We start from the raw sequence: 20,394 nt of genomic DNA, 5'->3' as shown, positions 1-20,394 counted from the left end.
CAAGTGAATTTCTGCTAGTCACAGAAGTCACAGAGAGCTCAGACAATATGGATAAGTCCCAGTGAAATAAAGGACCAGCCTGTGGTAGCAAATGCTCTCGATGGGAAAGTCATTGGCAAGGGTGCTGCACCAGGAGGGGTGGCTTAGTTGCCTGAGTGTCTTAGTTACCAGGGTCCTTCTACACACAGGTTCATACTGCAAATAAGGCCAGCATGCAATGTCAGTGCACAAAAAGCTGCCATCACCCTGAATACAGCTCCAATCTTACAAAAGTGACACTGGGACCCATCCCCCGACTTCCTAGTAATTAGTACACATTTGGTCTCTACACTTTACAAACAAGCTGATCCCACTACCAGTGAGTTGATTCCAACTCATAGCGAACCCCATTTTATTTGCAAGGGTGTAAATCTTTATGGAAGCAGACAGCCTCACCTTTTTCTGTGGAGTGGCTGGTGGGTTTGAACCACTGACCTATTTAGCAGCCAAATGTCTTAACCGATAGATACACCAGCAGACCTCCTACAATTCACAACAGCAACTATAAATCCTCCATCCAATGTGTATTCTACCACACTAGATTTTCTAGACTGACAGCAGATTTCCAGCCCTTACAAGCAATACCTATGCCCAAATAAATTCAAATAAGAATTTTAAAACCACATAAGGCATTCTCATGCAAGTCATTTGGACTGGAGCAAAGTGAGTCTACCCACAAGCTCCTCAAATATTCCCCTCCCTTTTATTTTATTTTCTTCTCTAACAGTCTTCTCCAATGGCAGAAGTAATCCCAACAGGTTACTCTAGGAAATTCAGCCCTTAGATGAATGGCTTCTTGGCTCCCACAACCCAGTTAGGAAGAGACTGAATCATTGCCTTTGATGAACCATTCTGGTCTCTGCTCGTTACAAGAGTTCCCATGACCTAAGAAGGCTCCCAGTTCCCTTAAGTGTTTCCACTGGTTCAGTCTATACTCAAGAAAAAAAAAAGACAGACTACAATCTCCATTCAGAAATAACCAGTCCAAAACACTATCTGAGTTCTCTAAGTCTACCCAACTTCTCCTTATTGCATGTCTATTTTTAAAACCCCTCTCTTTAAACTACAAAGTGCTACATTTTAAAAGCCTTCTCCATAGTCTAGAAGTTGGTCATACTGAAAGAAAACACACTTCAATACCCTAGGAAGGGTTCCGTTTTCCCAAGATGCTTGTGAGGAAGTCATGACTTGGCTAGCAGGTTGGGGACCATGTCACTTCACTGGGCTCTTCAGTGGTCTCATTGCAACTCATTTTCCCAAATAGACACTCAAGCTCTTTACAAAGGAGACCTGTGACTCCATTTCCCAACAGAGAACCCAGCTGCATTACACAGAATATCTGCGTAGCCTCTTTATTCCGCCATCTCTAAGTTTAAGCAGGGAAAAAGCAAAATCTAACATATCCTTACAAGTAAGACCTGAAACTGTTTTTATATCATGTCTAAATGCATGAGCAAATCATTCTGTGTAGGTCAAATGCACCCTTAGAGAGGTCAGAAAGACATGCGTTATTTTGTACAACAGTCAACTTGCTCCTTTCTTCTTCTTTTTTTTTTTTTTAAAACCCTTTTGGGAATTAAGGAGCGTACTCAAATTCACCATATAAAAGAGTACAATCATTTCTTAAGACAATCACCAGCTCAGCATCTTTTCAGTCAGTCTGTATTTATACTTAAAAACATAATCCAACAAATAAGTTCCACTGGGGTGGTTAAGTGCCAGCTAAAAAGCTTTTGTTTGACGGTATGGAACAACATCACACAAATTAAGGTTTTGTATGCAGTCAAGTGAAGGAGAAAGTAGTTCGGTGTGAGAACCACACATTGCTCCCATAAAAGTATATAATTGCACTCTCCCAGTAAAAAGATTAGTCCTCGACGGATTCTCAGGGATAAAAAATCCTATTATTTCCTCTGCACTAAGGAGTAACATCGTCCCATAATTACAGGAAAGCTGTGCATTAAATCATCTGCTCAGGAAGTACCATTTCCTAATAAGATGCAAACTTAAATCCACTCTCACCACATCTGAAATCAACACTACGTCCTCACCTCCTACTGCCCTCTTCTACTGGCAGTCCTGCTGACTCTAGCTCCTTCAGTAAGAGGCCTGGACCACAACCCATTAATTTAGAAATTCTCCCCAAGGCCCACTCTCAACGCCCTGGCCCCTCCCAGGTGAGACAGTCAGATTCAGGGACTTTATCAGATAAAAGGCAATAGCAGGAGAAAAAGCAGGTGTGGCATGTGCAGGTAGCTACAGTCACAGGAAAGCAATCAAATATTCTTAGGGCAAATTTTTGAAATCTACTGTGGCCATTAAACACTAGTGTGTCACCTTTTACAGAGATCACACAACAGATGGCACTCCTCTAGGCTGACACACGACTGGCTGTGTCTCTCAGTCTCAGGGGACTACTCATTACTTCCTGTCTTTTAAAAGACTTCACAGAGCCTATCAATTCCAGACTCCAAAAGAAAATTACCTCCAGACCTACCAGGGTCTTCCTTTACAGGCCTCCACAACACTACTTTGTTATTCATATGTGTATGTTATTGGTAACTGTAGAGATTCTTGGGCTCCAAGGGAGGAGTCTGGGGAAAGTACTCCAAACCCCTCACTTTGCAGATGGGCAGCACCAGACAGTGACTGGGGTAGGGTTTCAGAATAGCCCACGTGATTCTAGGAATACTCAAGAAGTATTTTGGCCTTATTTCAAATATCATCTTCGGCTTCCCTTCCTACTGGAAATGTAACACTTGATTCGGATTGTATATGTGGGCATCAACGCTGATGATAAGGAAACACTATTTGTTTTAAAACCCTCACACAGACTGAAGATACAAGGCATCCTCTCTTTCTCTAAGATTCATAAAAAGTGAGTCAAAATAACTGGCTCTTCAAGTATATTTCCTCTAACAAGAATGGTTTTCATTTCAAATACCATTAGTACCAGAAGGTTGAGCATTAGGACCAAAAGTCATTCCACCTGGAGACATACAAGTACAATTCTTCTCTGACCACAACATCTTTCAACTGAGGACCCCAAAATCCTTGTTAACCATATGAGCCACCCAGAGACTCCTATTGTTGTTGTGGTTGTTGTTAGGTGCTAAGTCAGCTCAGACTCATAGGGACCCTGGGAACAACAGAATGAAACACTACTTGGAGCTGGGCCAGCCTCACAATCCTTGCTGTACCTGAGCCCATCGTAGCATCCACCATCCCAAATCATCTTATTGAGGGCCCTTCTCTTTTTCACTGACCCACCACTTTACTAGACATGATATCCTTCTCCAGGGGGTGCTACTTTCTGACAACACTACCAAAGTAGGTGAGACGAAGTGTGGCCATTCTCACTTTCAAGGAGCATTCTGGCTGCACTTCTTCAAAGACAGATTTGTTAGTTCTTCTGACAGTCCATGACACTTTTAATATTCTTTGCCAACACAACTCAAAAGCATCCTCTCTTCTTTGGACTTCCTTATTCATTGTCCAGCTTCCACACGAATATGAGGCGAATGAAAATACCATGGCTTGGCATAGGAGCACCTTAGTCTTTAAAGTGGTATCTTTGCTCTTCGGCACTTAAAAGAGGTCTTTTGCAGCAGATTCGGCCATGAAGAGGAATGACTTGGCATTTGTGGTCACAAAGAATGTTTTCGAAACCCTTACGTGTTTCACGAAGCATAAAGAAAACGTTGGGGATGCAGAAAAGTCAGATCAGCTCTAGGAATAAGACAGATGGAAGGACGAGGCCCCCTAGCTTAGTGCTGGCGCATAATTGAATCCAGTCTCTTCTCTGAAGGGATAAGAAGTCTTCCTGCTAACTTCCTGGGAGAGAGAACCTGGGAAGTGGTTGACATTTCTCTTCACGGGGAGTTCCTCCCTTTCTCACATACCTCACTGGTTATGAGCAACAAGTCACAAACACCAACAACTTCTGAAGCACCAAATCCTTTCTCCCTCTCACTGCCCTAAAAAAAACTTTCATCCAGATTCGGTTGTTTTCCATTTGTCTACCTCTTTCTTAGTTCTTAGGAGTTTATCTCGTTTCTTCTTGTGCCTTCGCAGGCCATTTCTATGACCAAAATCACTTCCTCTAACACAGTACTCGTGTAGTTTCTAGAAATGCTTGTAGACTCCCTGACCTGCAGTTACCTCTCTCTCTCTCTTTTTTTAGCAATAATCATTTTATTTTGTATTGTCTGCCATTGCTTCATACTGTTAGTTTTGTTTCCCGAACTAGACTACAAAGTCCTATATTCCCCTGTAAGGAGCTTTTTTGGCATAGTGGTTAAAGCATTCAACTGCTAACCAAAAGGTTACCTCTCTTCATGCCCAATCCTGAACTCCAGAAAGGGACACAGAAAATGCCAAAAAAAAAAGAAGAGAGAGCAAGTTTTGGGGCTCCAACAATCTAGGTCACACTGTGGCTCTGTTCTTCACTGCTAAGTGGCCTCAGGCAAGTCCCTTCCTCTCTGAGCTCTGTTTTCCACACCTGTGAAGTAACATTAATATTTCCTGCTATGCAAGGTGCTTGTAAGGATTTCAGGTTACAGAGTTCCTCATGGAGTGACTACAACATGCTGCACATTGGGTACATATTAATAATTACTACCATGACCCTCAATCATCTTGCATTTCAGGACACATGTACCTTTGGAAACGCTGCCCTGTCTGTCACATTTGTGGACACGGCCCTGGGCCCCTGAGTCCATGCTGAAAGCCGTCACTGTAGATGTCTCCTCAGCGGCATGTCCTTTATCACCCATCAGATTTAACTCTGACACCAAACTTCCCACTGGACCTTATTCCAATGTTTTACCAAAAATACACTCCTGATGCTTTCTAAGAGTGGCTCTCATACCAGGGTGACCATTAACAAGTTGGGTGCTTCCTAAAACTATAACCTCTGAAATGTGACCCCCCCCATATGGCTTAGTTCACTAGGTGCTAAGTAAACAAAACAAAACAAAAAACTCACTGCCATCGAGTCGATCCAACTCATAGCAACCCCTCCTTGGGTTTCTGAGGCAGTATCTCTGCAGAAATAGATTGCCCAACCTTCCTTCTGAGCAGTGGCTGGTGGGCTTGAACCGCCAACCTTCTGGTTAGCAGTCAAGTGCCTTAGGTACTATGCTACCAGAGCCAGGAATGTTCCATAAGAAAGCTGATGACCTAATGATCTGTGAGATTCTGGAACCACTGTTTGTTTATGATCCCGTAACTTTTTCCTCCTCAGAGAAATAGCTGCCAACTAGAAATTACCTTTTTGGCTTCTAATTAGCAGCACCTGCTCTGTGAACAGTACTCCCTTCCTCCCCTTCCTTCAAGTGATAGTCAGTCCCACCCATTGGTCTTGCCAAAAAGAAACAAAACATGCCCAGGACATAGGTAACCCAGCAGGCACTAAAGCTTCTGGATTTGCACAGGAAAACTTCTATAAACAGCTTCATTTCTCATTATTAGTTTACCTCATGCGGGGATTTCCACGGGCACAAAAAGGCTCCCCCAATGCCAAGTGCTGTATTTTCTTGTGGATCACTGAAACCTAATTATTAACAGGCCAGTCAGCCCCACCACTAGACTTTCATACAATCAGCAGATCACAAAGATGGAGAACAATGGCACAAAAAGGCAAATCCATTTCATTGTCATTGCTCATTAGTGTTACAACAGCGAGTTTCCCTGGAAAACAGAAATCCTTGGCCAGGCACTGTTCACACGCAGACAACGATTTTCAGCATCTAAGAACCTTGAAATGCACAGTGTATGTGATCCAGTCCTTTTGTCCTATAAGACAGTGTACCTTAACCATCCTAAGACTTTGGTTTGCTCTATTAGTCAGTAGTATCAGCATCAACTTTGTTATACAAAGCATGGCAGACTGAAAGGGTCCAACACAGAAGATTCAAACCATGAAGGAAAAAAAAAAGAGAAAATATCACGGCTTGGTTGTGTGTTCTTTTAGGTTAAGTGCATTCAGAGAGTTTCAGCAACCACACAGCTCTCCAGGGAAGCCAACATCAGCATCCCCTGAAGGGTATCTTCTCTACCTGCTAGGAAGGACCACCAAGGATCAAGCATAGGAAAAAGGGACTTAGCAACCACAGACAAGGACCAGCCCCAGCGTCCTCACCTGTCTCAGTCCCTTGGGCATCTTCTTCCTCTTCCCGAGATGCTGGCAGAGATTACGGTCATTTTCCCGATCGGAGCCACAGTGATGCGGGTGGCTGAGCCTGCTCTTCTTGGTGTGAAAGGACAAGCCATTGGTAAGTGCTTCTCGCTTCTTCTTGGTCAGAGGGGTCTGGCGTTTCTCCACACGTTCCTGAGGCTTAAGTGCTACATCTTTCTGTAGAAACGAAGGAAAGGAAAGTGGTGGTTACACAGGCACCTAGGGTCAGACCCAAAACACAGGTTAAATTAAGTGACTAAAAAGAAAGAAGGGGATAAAAGGGGAAGGGGAGCAGGGAAGTCAGATGTGAGAAGACCTAAAACTCAGAATCATGGCTCTCAATTTTTCTGAATCAATTAAGCTACCACAACCGTATACTTCTTATTCTTATTGGACAGAAAAAAAATCAACAAAACATCAGGTATCTGTCCATTAAAAGTGATTTCGTGGCAGTCTGGGATAGTGGCTTTCTGTTTGATTCTGTCCTGGGGCCAGCACACAATGACACTCCCCAAGGAGGCTCAATACACTCACTTCCCAAGATGCTCCATCAATTACGGTTCAGAAAAAGAGTACTAAGTGCACACTCGATTCTAAAGAAATAAGGCAAAGCTAACATACCAGGGCCAAGTGGATGTGAGCCAGGAAGAAAGAAACTGTCGATTCCTATGATTAAAATGTTTCCTTAATGCATTGTATTTCTACCACATTTCCTCTGAGTATCCTTAATTCCCCTCTTCTTTGCAAAATGTAACAACAATATTATCACCGAGATCAACAGCCCATTTTCATTATTCCTGTGTGTGGCTGGGGGAGGGAGGAAGGGGAGGAGACCAGCATCAGATGCCCTGGAATGAATGAAGCAGGGCATCCGCAGCAAGGGCAGGTCATTATGGCTGGGACACGGTCAGGCAGAGTTCTGTGCCTGCAGTCCACGAGGACACGCTGAGATACTACAAGACCTAGGTTCTAGCCCTGGCACCCCCATGCCTCATTCCAAGACTCAAAATAAGTCTCTGGCGACTCTGAGCCCTTTTGCAAAACGGAGAGGTGCACCTTTGAGAACCCCAGGTCACCTGGTGCGTGTGGGTGTTCTTGGAGCCCTGGGCAATGCTGTACACATTAAGTGCTTGAATACGGAGGGTCTGGAGCAGTCTTTTGTAAGGGGGTGTGGATACGGCCCTCCTCACACTATCAATGCCCCTTCACAGACCTGCACACCTGTACAGATTGTGGTCTGGGTTTCTGCGGTCCTAAACCCACATTTGAAAATCAAACATAACAAAAATAAAAATGGCCCTTCAGTCATTTCTCATCCTCAAAATACCACTCTCTCTCCCATCCCCTTCATATGCAATATTCCTCAGTCGTCCGTTCTCCAGCTCCCAACATCCCAGAAGGTTCCACCTGCCATACATGGTGATGCTCTATGCCTCCCCCCACACCAGCCATGCCTATTTGTTCAGGACCTTAGGCACTGAACTCCTGCCTTGCCTTGGCCTTAAAGCCTCCCTTTCACACCCCTGGTCTTCCCCGGGACTCTGGGTCCTCCTCCTAGTGCTGTCCACTCAGGGAGACTTTTCTTAGAAGGCACTGCACTCGTTCTCAGGCATTCACTCATTCGATGTGTGTTTTCTGTGTGCCCAGTACACGCCAAACTGTACTTTCGGGACAGGCTGCGAAAGAATGGGGGGGTACCCTTATAAAGCTTAGTATTCTAGGGACAGACAAGTACTAATCAAACAATACAAATGTATAATTGCAAACTGAACAAAGGCTCTCAAGGAAAGGCAAAGGAGCCAAAGCTGGGTCCAAGGAAAGGGGCTGAGGAGTGACGGTCCTCGGGCCGAGATCTTGGAGTCTGAGCAGAGCAGACAGCTTGAAGGCCCTGAGCAGCTGTGAGCATGAGCTCGGAAGGCACGTGACAGAGGGCAAGGACGAAGCAGCATTCAACTTGCAACCCCACCATTTCTCACACAGAGCCAGGCAGTTAGACGGCGCTCAGTAACTATCTGCCAGTAACAGGAGATCACAGGACAGAACTTGCAGAACCAACGTCAGGAACTGGATAAAGCACCCAACCCTACCAAGCCCAGCTGACTCTCGCACACAGCGGAGCACAGAAGAAAAGCTGACAGAAGCGCAAAACGAGCCCAGTGGGCACGGCTGGCACGTGTGCAGGACCACAGCAAACAGCGAGATGCCCCGGAAAGGGGAAAGGACCCTGCCCTTGGAGCAAGAAGACATCAAACACACCAACCTTGTAAAGCAGGTGAGCGGCTTCTGGTCTAACCTCTAGCAGTTACTACTCCCGACAACTTACTCTCTGCCACTGGCCAGGCAGCTCTCCTGAGGCAAGGGGGGTATGGCAGAGACACAGATTTAGGGGACAGGCTCAGATCTAAACACATGCACGTCACCCTTGACTGCACAGTCCCAGACCGCTGCACACTATGCCCACCACGTGGTTAACAGTCAATAAACATTTGCTAGATTGAATTCCTTCATCCAGTGTCCACTATCACATGCCAAGTCTCTACCTGCTCAGTGCAAAATGCCCTGTGTTCAGCCTAACACTAACCAAAGTAGTCAGGTAATATGAAAAGCCTCTCAGAAATTACAGCAACTCTAGCTGAAACTCTTTTATCTTTTTTGGACTACTAACCAAAAGGTCAGTGGTTCAAACCCACCAGCCACTCCACGGGAGAAAGAGAAGGCAGTCTGCTTCTGTAAACATTTAACAGCCTTGGAGACCCTATGGGGCATCCTACTCTGTCCTCTACAGGTGTTGTGAGTCAGAAATGACTTGACGACAATAGGTTTGGTTTGGGCTTTGCTTCTGTAAAAATTCACAGCCTTCGAAACGCTATGGGGCAGTTCTACTCTGTTCTATAGGGTCTCTCTAAGTCAGAATCGACTCAATGGCAGTGGGTTTGCTTTTGGTTAGCAGAAGATGAGTTTCCTCATTGGTGGTCTCTAAATAATATGGTTAAATTGTACCATTCTAAGAATAATATAAGGAGCTCTAGTAGCATAACAAGAACAACAGTAGCATAGTGCCTAAGGCATTTGACTGCTAACCAGAAGGCTGGAGGTTCAAACCCACCAGCCGCTCATCGGAAAGAAGGTTGAGCAATCTACTTCTGTGGTGACACTGCCTCCAAACCCAAGGAGGGGTCGCTAGGAGTCGGGTTTGACTCAATGGCAGTGAGTTTGGGTTGGTAAGAGTAATATAAAGAGCTTTGGTGGCATAATGCCTAAGGCATTTCACTGCTAACCAGAAGGTCAGCGGTACAAACCAGCCACTCTGCAGAAGGAAGATGGGGCAATCAACTTCCATAAAGATTGACAGTCTTGGAAACCCTATGTGGGTCGCTATGAGTCAGGATCGACTTGATGGCAGTGAGTCTGGTTTCTTGGGTAAGAATAATACAAGGAACTCTGGTGGTACAGTGAGTAAGGCATTTGGCAGCTAACCAGAGGTCAGGTTCAAACCCACCAGCTGCTCCATGTAAGAAAGACGGGACAATCTACTTCCATAAAGATTTACAGCCTTCGAAACCCTATGGGGGTCGCTGTGAGTCAGAATCAACTTCATGGCAGTGTGTTTCGTGTTGCTTTAAGAATAATACATAAATCCCCTACAGGGTAAAAAAAAAATCTTTGTCACACAACCCACCTACTGCCTTGCATTATGTGCATGCAGAGTATCAAATTAATAAACAAATGATATTTAATCATGTATCAGCTGTGCTTTTAAAAAAATTATGCCATTCTCTTTGGAGACCCAGTACCCTTTCATACTGAAGGTGCCTCCAAAGTATATTGAAAATTATGTGCAATTCCATACAAATGTGAATTAATATTTATGAGAGTATGGTATGATTTTTCCAAATCCATTTTATTTTCATGTAGCATATTAATGAAGGCATTTCCACTGCACTGTAGAGTAGCTACACAGAGCAAATGGACCCCATGCCGTGACATTAGCTTGCAAGAGACCTGCCGAAGTCTTCGTAGCAGCAGCACAATCATCTTCGTTCCAATTAATACTGAGATTTTCAGCTGTGGAGGGTGTGGGAAGAGAAGAGAGAGGGAATCAAGCACATGTAGAGGGGTGAGTGGCTCAAGAAGAGGTAATGAAGACTCTCGAAAAAAGTTTCTATGAGTGAACAGGATTACATTTCTAAAGACTGTAGACTGTTTCTATTCTTCCAAAGATGCATTTTTATTTATAAATGTATCTAAACCCTTTGATACAAATCTTTAATAAACCAGGCTATGGCATTTGTCCATTTTCTCTGTGAGCATTTATTGACTGCTTACTATGTATAAAGTAAAATAATCATTTAACTTTTCATTGATGGTCTGGAGGGAGGAATAACAAAAAATGGCCAACTATCAGCAATGAGAATCAAAGACAAATGGAATGATTACAAACAAACCACTCACTTTACCAGCATTCAGAACAACTGTGTACATGATTGTGTACATGTATTTGTGTATATGAAGTTCTTTGGAGCTGCAAAGGATTAACACACTGGGCTATTAACTCAAAGGTTTGGAAGTTTGAGTCCACCCAGACATGGACTCTCAAGTCCTTCCAAAAAATCAATCCCTGAAAATTCCACAAAGCACAGTTCTTCTCTGCCATACCGTGAGTTGGAACAGAATCAACAGTGGTTGTTGGTGGTACATGTATATAGATACATACTTATCCAATCCAACAACAACTAGCCAATGGTGTCTTAAACAATCACCTTAAAGAAAGTTGGGCAGTTTCTACAATACTGCTACCACATGGCATCGGCAAAGTATATTGAATGTACCGTGGGATTCCAGAAGGACATACAAATCTGTCTAGGATGAAACACAGCTAGAATCCTTCTTAGAAAGGAGAATGGTGAGACTTGGCCTCTCGTACTTTGGTCATCTTGTCAGGAGAGACCATTCCCTGGAGAAGGTTAACACTTGGTAAAGTGGATGGTCATCGAAAACAAGGAAGACCCTCTGTGAAACGAACTGACACAGTGGCTGTGACGACGGGCTCAAGCATAGCTGTGACTGTAAGGATAGTGCAGGACGGGGTAGTGCTTTGTCGTGTTGTACACAGGGTCAGGTCACTATGATTGGAACCGACTTGACGGCACCAAACAACAACAACATAACACTGCAGTTATGGAAAGGAAAATAGTCTGGTTTATTAAATACCTTCTTAGATCAATAAATGACAGCTTTCAAAGGACTACTGATGCTGACGTTGGTAAGGGGAGGGATGCATAGAAAGAGTTGGTGACCACCATGATAACATTAGGAAAAGGGAGGACACCGAATGGTGCACATAAGAGATAGACGACAGATGCTAATACCAACCAGTATATCCACAATACTGCATTATCATTAACACCAAACACCAGGCTACAGATAAACACATAAACATCTGAGAGGATCAGATGGGGGTCAGTGAACAGAAGTATACTCTAGACCAAGAATAGATTCAGCAGAGGCTAACCTTGTACAGATAGTGATGATAAATACTTACAATCCTTACAGAAACAACAGCAGACAGACAGAGCATACTCCCTCAGAGACAGCCAGACAGTGTAGGAGAGAGATTCAATGGATCTACCAACTCAGGACCATAGTACTGGGGGACACCAGACTCAACTGGCACAACAAAATACATAAACGTCTTGTTTCTCATCCTACATTGGTGAGTAGCAACTGGGGTCTTAAAAGCTTTCAAGAGGCCATCTAAGATGCAGCTAATGGTCTCCTAGCATCAGAAGTGAAGAAGAGTGCAGAAAACCAAGGGCATTTAGAAGCAATCAGGCCTAGAACACAATGGCCCTCGAGACCAGAAGAACTAGATGGTGCCCGGCTACCAGTGCCAATCACTCAGGAAAGGTTCAAATCTGTAGATCCTGGATAGAGTGGGAGATAAAACATGGAACAAAATCCAAAAACTCAATAATGACCAGAATTACTGGTCGGATGGAGTCTGGTGAGACCCCTAATACTATGGTCCTGGGATACATTTTGCGCCTGGAATAAAAGTCACTCCCAGGGCCTGGCTCTCAGCCCAATTATAAACAAGATGTACATGCAGACCACTCAACCCAGGGTGACGCACCCACATACTCTATGGAAATGCATCCCTTGGAGCGATCAACCATGGGGCATCAGAGGGACAACATTTGCATGGAGGAAATGCAGGACACACAGGAGTGTATAGCTATGAGGGGCATGGGGGGAGAGGGGGTTACTGGGCAGGGAGGGGAGGAGACTGGGTTAGGGGTGGGGACAGTAAATGGGGAGTGAAACTAAATGTACACGTAACGTTGGATGTAAAACAAACTCTGCTCTGTAAACTTGCACCTAAAGCACAATTAAGAAAAAAAAAAAAAAATTTAGAAAGGACTACTGACACATTAGTCAGCCATGACCAAGGCTAGTGGTTTCTAAAGAAGGCTGTCTACCAGAATTACCTGATGCACTTATAAAAACCGAAGTTAACTGTGCACTGTACTCTGCAAGGGAAGCCTTTTGCAAATGAGCATTGGGAGGAGGAGAGAGTGGGTGGAAGGATAAGGAAAGTTCCAGAAAAAAAATGTTTTAAGTCATTCATAACAGAGGAAGCAAGGGGCAAAAAAAGAAGGGTGGGGGGCAAGAAAGCTAGCTAACCACCAACGAAAGGCTAGCTGTGCGAGAACATAGAAGGATTTAGACGTATTTCTTGGCAATAGAGGGGGTAAGTGCACAAGCCATGCACAACAGATGGGAGCAGGCTTCTTGAATGGTTGAAATTATGTGATTTTTAGGTCACTGGTGATGGAGGGCAGGGTCATGGCAGCGCACACGCCGTGCGGCCGGGAGACCGGCTTAACCAGAGCAATTTCCACGAGCACCTGGCCTTCTTCAGCGAGGTGATCTTGCTCTTGACTTTCCCTCCTCCCAAATTACTGGCTGCCACCAAAGGCTTCCTCTGTCACTCTTGAATTTCAAAAGGAGATGGTTCAGTGTTGTGCAAACTAGAGGAGAGCAACAAATTGCAGATGAAACAGTGAGGGCTGCCGGATTCCATTTGCTGATTACACATGAAGCCAGAGACAATAGAAGACAAGGGCACATTTTGCCTGCCTTGCATGAAATGGGTTTCAGAAAGACAGTCTCCGCCTGATTTTCAAGTCAAACTAATCCAAGGCCACTGCCATCACTTTCAAAGCATCTGTGGTATGTGTGTATGCATGCATGTATGTGTGTGTGCCCACATGAGAGAAAATTATACAATTTAAACAGACTTTGGCTATTTGATCTTAAGGATTTACAAAGGAAACAACAAGCCAGGAGAAAGAAAAAAGGTGCTTTTCCAGTCACAATCAAATGACATTAATGGCTGTGTGCTGTCCTTTTAATCTGTCACGTCCTTTGCTGGTTTATTGTGTTGTATCTGTACTTGTTTCTGAATGGTTTTACAAATATTGGCTCCATCATTTCTCTTAAGTGCAAACAAAGTGAAAGGGTTCAGAGTGATATGAAGAAATTAAAAATTAGAAAGGAAACATAAACCACACCTCTTTTAAAACATAACTCATAAAGATAGGTTCACACAGGTTCCCCATTCCAGACTTAGGAACAAATGGGCTTATGAATAGACCTTCAGAACCTCCACGGTTCTGTAAGAAGCTAGCAGGGTGGGTAACAATTTACATAGTATGGCACTAAAAAAATCAATCCCTAATCTTTGTATTCAAAAACTAATCTCTAATTTTCACATCTTTACAAGACAAGAATCAAAATACCTACTATGTGCTAGTAGTCACTCTGCCAAGTGTAAGAAACATGTAAGACAGGATCCCCAAATGTAGGTTGTTTAACTGGGGTAACAGGCAGATCAAGGAACTGATACAGATTATAGTAAAGTGTGATCAATGAGGGGCAAGCAAGGGGCCCTGTATGCTCTTTCACAAAGTTACTCAACACATTTCATACAAGCTCTACATTCATGTGAAGACAGAAAAGGAGACCAGTAGAACAGAGCGGACAATCCAGAAACAGATCCGCATGTCAATGGGCGTCTGATTTTCAGCCACAGTGCTGAGGCAATTCTGTGGAGAAATGACAGTCGTTTTAACGAATGGTTAATCAACAAATGGAACAGTTAGACAATCCATATGCAGAGATGAATTTGGATTCATACCCCACTCCAAATACCAAAGTGAACTCAAAATGTATTATGAACCTAAAACTTCTAGGAGAAAAAGGTGAAAACCTTGTAACCTTGGGTTATACAAAGATTTCCTTGATATCATACCAAAAGCATGATCCATTAAACAATAAATTGATGAGCTGGATGCACCAAATTTAAAACTTCTGCTTATCCAAAAGTACTATTAAGAAAATTAAAAGAGAAGCCATAGAACAGAAAATATTTGCAAAGTCTCTTATTTGATAAAAGGTTTTTATCCAAAATATATAAAGCCTTCTCAAAACTAAATTTAAAATAAAACAGAGGATTTTAACAGATACTTCACACTAAAAGATACCAAAAAGATGAAGAAGAAGATACACGGATAGCAAATAAACACATGACAACATTTTCAACATTAGGAGTCATTAGGGAAATGCTAATTAAAGCCTCAGTGAGTTGCCTGTACGTACATATTGGAATGGTTAAGTGAAAAAGAATGACTCTCCTACATGAGAGAAAAAATGTGGGGGGATTCTAATAAACTGCTGGTGAGGATGTAAAATGGCACAACCACTTTGGAAAAGAGGGGCAATTTCTTTAAGGGTCAAAGTACAATGATCATAACCATTCTAACATCTTGGGTATTGCCCCAAAGGGAAGAAAAAAATAAAGGCACATATCCACAGAAAGATTTATTCATGAATGTTCACAGTGTAGCTTTATTTGTAATAACTTAAAACTGGAAACCACCCAAACGTCCATCAACAGGTGAACAGCTACACTGTAGTTTAACCTTATTCAAGGGCACACTACTCAGCAATAAAATGCAACAACCGATTAACACATGCCACAACATGAATGAATCTCAAAATAATTACACTGAGTGAAATAAGCCAGACAAGGAAGCGTATATCCATACGATTCCATTTATACAGAATTCATGGAAATGGGAACCAATCAACATTATTGGCACAGGGCTGATGCAGGAACGGACAGAGACTCCTTCAGTATGGTGTGGGGTTACCATGAGTCGGAGGTTGACTCCATGGCAGCTATCATCAACAGCAATGGAAAGGGTATGAAGAAGGGGTTGCACATGGACGTGAGGAGACTGCTGGCGTATATCTATGTTCACTATCTTGATTTTGGTGATGGCTTGATGGGTGTACACATATGTCAAAAAACAACAAAGAGCATACTTTAAGTCTGTGCACGTGACTCTATGTCAATTACACCTCAAGTGAAGCTGTTTTGAAAAATAGCAATCCCTGCCATAATCATTACCAAAAAATAGGTAATATTCAGCATCCATCCACAGGACCTCATCTTTCAGAAGAAACTTGAGAATAAGAGAAGGAACTGGATTACAGGACCAACCATCTCCATGAACCATGGACTCCTCTACCTTGAGTCCAGAGCTTTAGATGCAATCTGGCAACCATCACTGAACATGCCGGTCAGGGTCACAGCAGATGGATCAAAATGTGAAAACAACACAACTTCATATTCTCAAAGAACGCAGACTTACTGAATCTACTGAGACTGGAACAATCAATGAGATTATTGTCCTGAGGTATCTTTTAAATTCTAAATCTAAACCATGCCCTGAAATCACCTTTGTCTAAACAGCAGCTTAGCTCAAAAAGTAAAGAATGTCACCCTTGAATGGGGAGCTCTGATAGCGTAGTGCCTAAAGTATATGACTGCTAACCAGAGGTTGGTGGTTCAAATCCACCAGCCATTCCTCAGAAGGAAGACTGGGCAATTTACTTCCAGAGTGATACTGCCTTGGAAACCCAAGGAGAGGTCGCTATGAGTAGAACTGACTTGATGGCAGTAAGTTTTTGTTTTTTGTTTTTTTTCTTTTTTTGGTCATCCTTGAATTTTATATTTTTAAAAAAAATTGTATGAGGCCAAATGGACAACAATAACTCCAAAGCATGGATGGTTGAAGGGTGGAGGGGAGAATGGCACTAAGTTAATGGGAATGAAACAACTAGAATTGAAAGAATAAGAATGTTAATGCACTGTGAAGAATGTATCCAACATTACCAAACATTATGTTTGGAAAATGGTGAATGGGATCCTGTTTTGCTGCATATACTTTTGCCAAAAACACAGTAATTTTTTAAAAGTGATTTATCTGTACAATTGTACAATTTGGTAAATTTACTAAAAAGTATTGAATACACAGTTGAAATGAGTGCATGTAAAAAGGCCTCAATAAAGTCTATATACATATGGGTATGTGTTACACACACATATATATACACACCAAACAAACAAACAAAAAACCCAAACTCACTGCTGTCGAGTCAGATCTGACTCACAGCAACCCCTCCTTGGGTTTCCGAGGCAGTATCACTACAGAAGTAGATTGCCCAACCTTCCTTCCGAGGAGTGGCTGGTGGGTTTGAACCGCCAGCTTTGTGGTTAGCAGTCAAGTGCTTTAGGCACGACTCCACCAGAGCTCCCATACACACACCACACACCCACACCCACACACACACACACACACGCAAAGGACTCATCTTTCAGAGACTTCACACGGAGGGATGACGATTCTAGAAGGACTGAAGTAATGTTAAGACACAGCATACCTGCCCTACAAGATGAGCAGGACAGCTAAGTGAGCCAACCCCCTCCTCCCCTTGTGGTATCTACCCTGATCTCCCCTGGCCAGCCAAAACCAGCCGGAGTTGGTTTGGCAGCCATCTTAGCATCCGAGGCGACCTTTAGGTCATTAAGTACCTCATGGGAATGAACCTCTCCGCCTCTGCATGGAGCTTAGCTACCTGCATACATGCAACGCACAGAGACACGTGTAACCCCAACTGTGCCTGCACAGAAAGTACAAGTGTGCGTACCCATGATTTTGTAGGACTTCCTATTTTGTAAACTACATATAAGGGAAGACTGAAGGAGCCTTCCAAGGAGAGTCCTGGAGGCACCAGCCCCAGCTGCTCCTTTCCTTTGGCCAAAGAAATAAAAATGTCTTTCTGTTCTCCCACTTCCACCTCTTGTTTTCTGGCTGTTACAGTCGTGCCAAGCAGAGTGTGGATTCCACCTGGCAGCAATGTGGCCGTGAGGTTTCCACTGGCAGCACCCAGCTGTGAAGACTAACACCTCCACGCACCCGGGGCCCACCTGCCCATCAAGCTCAGTTACGAGACAGTTCACGTTGTGTTTTCTCTCCTTCACGTCTAACAGTCAGCTCTCAATTATCCAGAGCTACACACTGCCGTCGAGTCTGACCCGACTCATAGCGACCCGTCCTTGGGTTTCCAATTCGGTATCACTACGGAAATAGATTGTCCAATCTTCCTCCCAAGGGTGGCTGGTGGGTTTGAACTGCCAACCTTCTGGTTAGTAGTCAAATGCCTTAGGCACTGCACTACCAGAGCTCCCGTTTTGTGTGTGTGTGTGTGTGTGTGTGTTTGTATTTTGCATTGGTTTCTAATCTTTTTTCCAGATAATGAGATGTCTGTCTGTCCCAAGCCCTGCTCGTTAGCACTTAAATCAAAGAGCCAAGAGAGAAAACATAAAATTGTACTGTTTCTAAACAAAAACAAACAAACAAAAATGGAGGGAGCTTATTAAGGTATATTTAATGAATGAGAGTACATGTAACACAAGGAAATGCAAACAGAGAGGGGAAGAAAAGCTTTAAGAAATGAAATCAAGCACAGGTCAATTTGGTCTCTGAGAGCACCTGTGAGAAGGGCGGAGCCGCTGTCAGAGGTGAAAAGCAAAAGATGGCCATGGAACCCGCCCTGGAGCAGCTCTCCTGGGTCTCAGTTACCGGACGCAATCACAGCCATCAGCTTCTGTGCGATTTCTGCACAGTGGAAGGCACTGTCCCGGCAGTCTCCCCTTCCCAGGGGTAACTCAGAGCTGGCTGCTGCTAGACCTCAACACGTTCAAAGTGGCTGAGTCGCAGGCAAGCAGATGCTATTGCTTAAAACAGTTTAGGCTCTCTGCCCCGAAAGGATTCCTAAAACTGGATTACAGTCCCTCCACATCATCTGAGAAATACAGCAGGACGAAAAGGAAACCTTGGGGAGAAAAAAAAATAAAAAATCAACTCCTCCATCACAGCACATTCTGAAGGCTGAGCCCAGCATGACTGAGGCAGAAAATCTCATCAGCCGGGGCTTAAGGCATTAACGTGCACAAAGGACGAGTCCAAACGGGGAGCACCGCTCAGCAGAAGGGCGTATAATGGGAAGCAGAGGGGAAGGGAGCCCCCGACGACTCTCAGATGCTCGAGGGGCAGAGCCTGGGCTGCTGGCTGGAGAGAGGCAAGCTGAGCACCCCACTTCCTGTTGCTTTTCACCCCTCACACCGAATCCACTGAGGCAGCACACACATCGAAGAGGAGTGTAACTCCACCGATGCCTCCCTTCCGTAGCCATTATTCAGTTCTTGCCTCGGCATCCCACGTGAAAGGTGGAAAGGAGGTTAATTAACGTCCATGTTGTAGCAAAATAACGAGTAATCGGGTCTTGCTGGCCCTGTTCATCTTTAGCTCCAGATGGACAGAGGCTCTGGCTTCCTCATTCCTGAACTCCTGGAAGGCACATGGTGAGCGCAAAGAACAGACCAGGAAAACAAGGGTGGCAGTATCTGCTCCTAGTCCACTCCCCTGCTACTCAGCCTGCCGCACTCTCTCTGTTCCTCTCTCAGGTTTCCACCAAGAACTTTCAACCCATTAGCTACTGATACCCCCCACTACATCCTAGAGAACAAAGCCACCGAGTGAGTGCAAACTGCCAAACTCTTGGTTACCAGCTGAAAGCTTAACCACTGCACCACCAGAGCTCCTTAATATGCCTACAGAGTTAACAAATCACCACAGCAAATTCAGCAGACAGCAAGGAAAATGGAGGGGCTGATGGGGAGATGTCAGGTCGTGCCATCTTCCTTGTGGCTTTTTATCAAGGCCAAAATACCATTTGTTGGGTCCAAATACCTCCCTATTCTAAAGGAAAAAAGAAGAAGTTGTTGTTGATACTGTCATCCAGAAATTCTAAACAAGGACCCTGATTGACTGGTGAAAACTCTTCATTCCCAGGTATTTTATCTAGATTAATAACAAGGAACACACTTTCCTTTTCTTAACTTCAAAGTTTCCTCAACTTCTTCTCTTACCAGGCACCAACATAAGACTACACTTTCATTTTAAATGGCCAGTCTCTTTAGAAGTATTCAGGTGCTGTTGTAGTTACTGTTTATGGCACATGTCAAAAGAGAGGAAAATATTCCAGCTTTCATTAGGAAATGGAGACCTTCTCTGGGCTCCCATTCCCATTATAAAAAGAAAAATAGAGAAGGGGATATAGCTGATCTAAAATAAGGATACTGTGTGGATCCTTAATTTACTTCAGAAAAGGTGCGAGATATCCACTTCCTATTTCACTTTCCTATCAAAGTGAAATGACATTAAACACAGATGAAATGGAAAGCCAAATGAAGATGGGTCTTACAGGCCATGGGAGAGCCCACCATCCCTCTGCTGTACTATTCCAGAGCTGACACTCACTCTTTCCACTAATCTTCCCCAAAGCAGCAGTGATGTGATTTCAGACTCTTACAACAAAGGGGCCAAAAGGCAAGACCACCAATGGGTCCTTCAAGCTCTGGCTCTCCAGTGGTGAAATCCGCATCACTAGGCAGTAGAGAAGGCTTTGCTACTTGACTTTAGTTAGGGCTGGTTGGTGTACAAGCAGGGGTGGTGGTTGGGGATGAGCAAAACTTCTCAGGTCCATTGAGGAAAACACACTAGCGCACATGCATGCTCACACACACAGAGGAAGGCACACAGGGAAGGCACATTCTGTCCACTCAGCAGACAGGAAAGAATTGTATGAAAGGTAACTGAATGTTTAGGACTACTCAGTGGCAGGAACGGTAACCCCTATCCAAGTCCATGCTAGTGGCTCTGAATATAAATACAGGGTGCTACCACATACTGGGAAGGGTATAT

At 43.9% G+C, this 20,394-nt stretch overlaps 1 protein-coding gene across 1 annotated transcript in view; it reads right to left on the bottom strand.

The window, feature by feature from the left end:
• Nucleotides 1–20,394, bottom strand: part of AUTS2 (activator of transcription and developmental regulator AUTS2) — a 1,395,185-nt gene that overhangs the window by 1,035,562 nt on the left and 339,229 nt on the right. The window contains exon 2 of the mRNA XM_042780996.1: nucleotides 6,182–6,394. Coding sequence (XP_042636930.1) covers nucleotides 6,182–6,394 — 213 coding nt within the window. The remainder of the gene's footprint in view (nucleotides 1–6,181; nucleotides 6,395–20,394) is intronic.

This window comes from Orycteropus afer, unplaced genomic scaffold, assembly GCF_000298275.1.
Source record: "Orycteropus afer afer isolate SDZICR_OR568_19922 unplaced genomic scaffold, OryAfe1.0 scaffold00006, whole genome shotgun sequence".
NCBI lineage: Eukaryota > Metazoa > Chordata > Mammalia > Tubulidentata > Orycteropodidae > Orycteropus > Orycteropus afer.
Note: the sequence above shows the minus strand (reverse complement) of the source record. Positions and strands in the feature narration are given on the sequence as shown.